Below are 6,000 nucleotides of genomic sequence, written 5' to 3' on the forward strand. Positions count from 1 at the left end.
CTCAATCTCACCGCCCAAGTCTGTGAGGCTGGGCAAATCGGGTTGCGACGGTCTTCAGCGAACTGCCCACGGGGAACGCATCCGTGGCCGAAAAGGGAGGGGGGCATCTGTCTATCGGACAGGCTGGGCTGCCACAGAGTGATGGTGGGCGTTGTAGAAGCCACGGCCGTACTCAGCTGCGGCCTGTAGCTGCACATTTTTGGCACCAAAGGCGCACCATAGACTTGCCCCCACACTGCGGGCATCCATGCTTCGGCTGCGTCTGGTGCGAATGTCCATTATTTACTTCGGAGCTCGAATCCCCCGGGCACGTCCCGTCGGCTGGGATGCGCTGGGAATTAATTGCCAAAACAGGAGAAATCCCTCTTTGGCATATGTGTCTCAGCAGACGAGCATTGGGCCCATCCTAAAGAGGATCGACTTGGACCCAATAACCGGTAGGCTGGGAGTTGGATCGTCAGGTTCTCGTGGGAATCGCCGGGAGCCTATCTGCGGAAGATGGCGCAAGGGCTCTGGAAGCTGTCCGGTTGGTGGGCTGCGAGCAGTTTGTGGCCTTTGGGCCATCCCTCTGGCCGCAGCCCACACCCGCTGCTGAAGATCCCGTGGGAAAAGGTGCCTGCTTGCCTGCCTGCTGTCACCTGTGCGGCAGACTTTTCTTCAAGCCGGGCCCGGAATCGTCTCCCCGGCGGCCTTTGGTCCTCGGGTCGGGACTTGCAAAAGACCCGGCCCGAACGACGAAACGTAATTGGTCCCCTGCCAAGAAAAAGACAACGGCCAACTGTCCTCGGGAGTGGCGCAGTGAAGCTAGAGGTATGCACAGTACAGACGATAATTTCCATGGCGGGGCGGGGAAACACTGCGAATTGAAATGTGCGGTGCGAATTGAAATGTGCGGTGCGAATTGAAATGTGCGGTGCGAATTGAAATGCGCGGTTCGAGATGAATGCAATGGTGCGCATGGCGGGTAGGTCGTGGAAAGCGCAGTCGGTGATGATTGACCGTCCCCTGGTCCTCTGCCTAGGACCCACCCTACCCGCGGAGTCTGCCCGCCATCCGCCCGGGTTGCAGGGCTTGAATCAGCCTGGCATCTCGTGTAGTTGTTTTGGCCGGAATCGGCAAGAACAGCAGGAAATTTAAACGCGGACAAACCAGGCGAGTACTGTGTAGGCGTTGTCAAGTCGTGATTACCTAGTTGGGACTCGGTTTATGGTCGCAGTTTCCCACTCTTCGACGGACCCGATCGTGCTTGCTGGTAGAGGCTGTCAAGCCTCACGCAGCACCGCCTGACCCTGGGTTGGAAGCGGGAACCTGTTGTGCCAACGGGGCGGAACACGCCGTTGAACTTGGTGGGCCTTGACAAAGCCTCGTCTCAGCTGTCACCAGGGCAGATTCAGAACACGATGACGTGCAGGTACATATGATTGAGGTACTGCAACTCTGACCCTCGTCATCAACGGCTGGTTGCCCCACAAACTTGGCGTCATTTTACCTTGATGCGCTTGTCAGCTTTCTGGGGTTGGCGGAAAAGAGTAAAGCGTTCACCCACAGTGAATTGAGGAACCTAGAAACAAGTACTCCCATGTAGTCAATACTTGGTCGTCACTCGGTGGAGTGGGGTGGCCCCACTTCCCGGCAGAGGATTTGACGGTTCTCTCAAACTTCCATCCTTCGTTCCATGCATGGGGTTTGATCCAGCGGGCAACCTGGAAATCAGCTGCTCGGGGAGCTTCCGGCTCGAAGTATTCGTACGACAAGCCCACTTCACACCGGCCTCATCGACGACGCTACCTACAATGCCACACCAAGGATCACTGTAACACCGCGTTGGGCACAGACCGATTGAACTCAAACCCCCAATTTCCGCCCTAGGCCCCCCGTTCCTTTCCCCCGCCTACCAACCACAACGCGCCCGGCCGCTCTCCCGCCGACACACCACTTGGCCAGCTCACCTCTCCCACACCTTTTTTTTCGCCCACCCGCATTCCGCGGGGCAAAGGGGGCCACGCCAACCCCCCCCCCCCAAAAAAACCATGTCGCAAAAAATCAGCGCTAAAAACCTGCAGTACAACGCGACACAGCCGCGCTTCCTCGCCCTGCTACGCGGCCAAGGCGGAGCCGAAACAAACCGTGACGGACCGGACCCAATTCTTGCTGCGAGGCGCCGACCCGTCAAGCCGCGTTCGGGCAGTGCCGAGGCCGAGGACGCGCCGTTGGTTGTGGACGAACATGGACACGCGGTTGCGGATGTCACGGTTGGCGCGGACGGGGCCGTGAAGGAGAAGGAGAAGGGGTTGGGGTCCGGGGCTGGGGAGGAAGAACAGGGGGAACAACAGCAACAACAACAAGTACCGGACAAGAATTCGACGAGCGATAACAACGATGACGCGAATGGGATTGGGAAAGGGGAGAAGCTGGTTGGGATTGGCGAACCGCGAAAGAAGAGGAGGATTGGCAGGGTGATTGAAGCTGCGGAGGAGGAAGAAGAGGTGGAAACGACGAAAACCGGGAAGGATAAGACGGGGGTGGACAAGGCGACAGCGGAGGGCAAACCGACTAAGGAGGGCTCGACAACCGCGCCGAAGGTGAAGACGAAGAAAGCAAAGAAGATCAAGCTCAGTTTTGGCGACGACGATGGTTGAGTACTCCTTTGTCGGAGCGTCAATTAAAATCTTCATGGGGATTTCTTCTGTGGGGGCGACTTCCACAAGCACACACGAGGGCCGGTACTTGGAATCCGTCGCAACCTGGACCAAAGAAAGGCCCGCGAGGTTCCTCAGGAACACATCGTCCCACGGACGGGCATCATTGAAACGCAACCTACCCGAACACACGGCACAACGCCCCCTTTCTTCACCAACCTTGATGCGACAGTTCCTCCATGACGACAAATATATCGGGCGGATGGGGCTTTCTTTGTGCTGTTGCGAGTTTCTTCTACCCCCCGGGCGTGGGTTGCAAACGACCAATTCCTTTTGGCTGAGTCATTATCTACTTCTCCGGAGGGGAGCTTATGATGACAGGCAGCTTCCGATCCCGGAACGTATTCGGGTAGCCCTGCCGCGGTTTAAATATGTGGAAGCGTGCTGGCCGAGCCGAAGGTAACGAGACCGGGAAGGGGGCACTGAGCCAGCCCAGAAGTAGGTCACCAGGTTAGTACCGAGGCATCGCTAGCAAGTTGCACGGGTTGCAATGCAACGTCAGACAGAGAAAAGTCCTCTATACAACCCCATATTCCTGTCCACATAAATCTACAAGCCCAGGTCCCCATCTCTCATCTGCCCCCCAAATTTTGACCCCTTCAGTGCCCTCGCGGAAGCTTTACCAATACTCGGGCTTGACGTAGTTGGCAAAGGTCTTGGGCTCCTCGAGACCGTGGGGGTTGTGAGAGTGGTGGTGGTCGTCCTCCGGGCCGACGTAGTCCATCTTGTAAACGCTGCCACACTCGGGGCAACGCTCAACCGGGCGCTCGCGGCTCATCTGTGTTTGCCGTTATCAGTAAGTTGGACATCCACCAAATCCCGCCGGACTGCGGATCGGATGGCCGACTAGGAGCGGGCCGCGGGAAGGTGTTTGGCAAAAATAGGCGACTTACACCAAGCCAGATAACGTTGTGGGAGTCAGCCGGGTAGCCGGTGCAACCGGCATATTGTTCCTCGCCGGCGGAACGGACCTTGATGGGGTCCTGGAGGGTCCCTGGGGGCAAGATTAGCGAACCATCACCCTTACATAGGTTCCAAGGAGCGTGAGGGATGGATGCGCAAACTTACCCTTCCGCGACGCATCAAGAGGGCGCATGTCGAAAATGTCCACACCCTCCATCTTTCCGAGAATCTCGAGACGCTCGATACCAGTAGACTGCTCGTAGTCGGTGGGGACGGTTCCAGGCTTAGCACCGGGACCGAAAAGGTCATCCTCCGACTTGACATCTGTGATAAACAACATCAGTCTGATGTCCGGCTTGAAACCAAAACGCACTCATTCCACGACCCGTCACCCCAGTCCTCCTCTTCCACGCTCATCCAACGTTACTTGTTATACGTGTTGAGCTTCCTGACGCCCAGTATCTGACGTCAGGGCATTGCTGGCTTCCTTCTAATTCATGACGCAACTATCCATCCACCACTGTCATCGCAAACATGACTTCTTGAAAACAGAAAGGATTCGTACCGGCCAGAGTCTTCGAGTGGTGCAGCTGGGGAGTCTTGGGCTGTTCGGGCTTCGCGTCGCCTAGTCATCAAGAAAATTCGTCAGTATACATCCCTATCAGTCCGGCAAATCCCCAACAAGTGAGGGGGGGGAGAGAGGGGCAGCGGTCTTCTTTTCACACCACGGCTGCCCAACAAATCGCCGCAAAGCTTTCCGTTCCCAAGGCCAATGTCGGCGATCCTTCCGTCCACGCCCTCCCCGCCCTCCGCACATCCCCTCTCTCCCCATCGAACCCTCAGTCGTCGGGATAAAAACTTACGGCGCACAGCAGTCGTAGCAATGCTGCGACGGAGCGACGGGGTGGCGACCGCGGCGCGGCGCGCAACGGCCACGGCAGAGCGCTGCAAGAACATGTTGCGTATGTAGTTTCGGGTCGTCGGGTCGGCGGGTGGGCGGAAGCCAATTGCTGGTCGCGCGGTGTTTTCGCGGGGGGTGGTGGTGGTTTCGGGACGGCAAAGCGGGTTTTGGCCAAGTTGGGGGAGCATGGGACCGAGCTTGCAGGTGGTTGCTGTTTCCGGGTTAGTGGGGTCATGTGATGTGGCACGTGCGCCCTTCCAACGACATCCCCAGGTTGAGGCAGGTGCTTGTATTTTGGAACTGTCAAAAAAGCGATTCTACTTGACTACCTTTACCATCTAGCGGCCCATCGGGTCATCTCATTGTGCTTTCCTGCCTTCGCCTCCCTCGGCACTCACAGCGCCAAGAGAGGCCACGGCGTAGTACGCAATAACAGAGAGTACAGGCGATGCAGGCACGAGCAGTGTGCCCACAATGAATGCACAGTTCAACAGTAGGGGTAAGGTGGCGAAATTGCATTGAACTCCGACTCCCTCGAAACCTCTGGCGAAACCCCATCCTCTCGACTTCCTTTTCCCAGCCGGCCTGTCTCTCCCGCGCCCATTCTTTACCCCACTACCCACAATACCTCTAGCAACTGCTTCCTCCTGGCGCACCCTGTGCATATTCGATACGTGGTCCCTCCATGTGCATCTCCTCGGAGCCGGGTCGAACACGCCACTTCTCCGCCTGAGAGGCGCCGAAAGGCAATTCCGGCGCCTGACAATGCGCTAGAATGACACGTCCATGGACATCCTCAAAATTACCACACGCCCAGTCGGACAGCCGATAGCAATCGTTGATCCATCCCTGGAAACGTCTGATACCACAGGTCGGAAATCAGGTGGAAGCCATATGGATTCCCGGCCTTGCCATGTAATCCAGCATTCATCGTCGCTAAGACCCCACCTTGGCCCTGTTTCGCTGGATGGTGGTGTCTGCGGATTTGAAGTTGACTGGCCGCTAGAATTGGTGATGTGAAAAGTGTCGCTCACAACACTGTAGTCATCATGGCGGCCCGATCCGCCATCTTGGACCTTAATACTACTAGCATCACTGTGAAGCCACAGTCCGGAATCGCCCGAGTCTTCAAAACGAAGGGTAAAGACGCGAGAGTCCATCTTTATGGAGCGCACTTTCTCGCCTGATTTTGCATCCCAAATATAGATAGTTTCATCATAGTCTCCTCCAGATGCGATCTGACTGCCGTCCCGGGAGGATACTATTGACAAAACCAAGCCACTATAGTCCTCAAGCCTCTGGATCGTTTTGCCCGATTTTATATCCCAGATACGGATAGTCCTATCGCCTGATCCAGATACAATTTGGCTGTTGTCCAAGAATCCTACTGAGCGAACCCAACCATTATGGCCCTCGAACTTCTGGGTCTCCTTGCCTGACTTTATATCCCAGATACGGATAGTTAAGTCGCTTGATCCAGATACGATTCGGCTGTCG

At 56.5% G+C, this 6,000-nt stretch overlaps 3 protein-coding genes across 3 annotated transcripts in view; 1 reads left to right on the plus strand and 2 right to left on the minus strand.

Moving 5' to 3' along the window:
• Positions 1-2,030: 2,030 nt before the first annotated feature.
• C8A04DRAFT_40546 (uncharacterized protein) lies at positions 2,031-2,639 on the plus strand (the record flags this gene model as incomplete). Its single annotated transcript, XM_062784984.1, has 1 exon — positions 2,031-2,639. The coding sequence occupies one exon, from the start codon at positions 2,031-2,033 to the stop codon at positions 2,637-2,639; it is 609 nt and encodes a 202-aa protein (XP_062633040.1).
• A 679-nt stretch (positions 2,640-3,318) lies between these two features.
• C8A04DRAFT_40547 (cytochrome c oxidase subunit VB-domain-containing protein) lies at positions 3,319-4,559 on the minus strand (the record flags this gene model as incomplete). Its single annotated transcript, XM_062784985.1, has 4 exons — positions 3,319-3,477; positions 3,593-3,693; positions 3,768-3,926; positions 4,418-4,559. 4 exons carry the CDS (start codon positions 4,557-4,559, stop codon positions 3,319-3,321), a joined length of 561 nt encoding a protein of 186 aa, XP_062633041.1.
• A 574-nt stretch (positions 4,560-5,133) lies between these two features.
• The window catches only part of C8A04DRAFT_40548 (uncharacterized protein), a gene marked incomplete at both ends in the record, with an annotated part of 3,912 nt that continues 3,045 nt past the window's right edge, over positions 5,134-6,000 (minus strand). The window contains 2 exons of the mRNA XM_062784986.1: positions 5,134-5,352; positions 5,679-5,887. Of these exons, the coding sequence (XP_062633042.1) occupies positions 5,134-5,352; positions 5,679-5,887 (428 nt within the window). The remainder of the gene's footprint in view (positions 5,353-5,678; positions 5,888-6,000) is intronic.

This window comes from Dichotomopilus funicola, assembly GCF_033296635.1.
Source record: "Dichotomopilus funicola strain CBS 141.50 unplaced genomic scaffold C8A04scaffold_101, whole genome shotgun sequence".
In the NCBI taxonomy this organism is placed as follows: Eukaryota; Fungi; Ascomycota; class Sordariomycetes; order Sordariales; family Chaetomiaceae; genus Dichotomopilus; species Dichotomopilus funicola.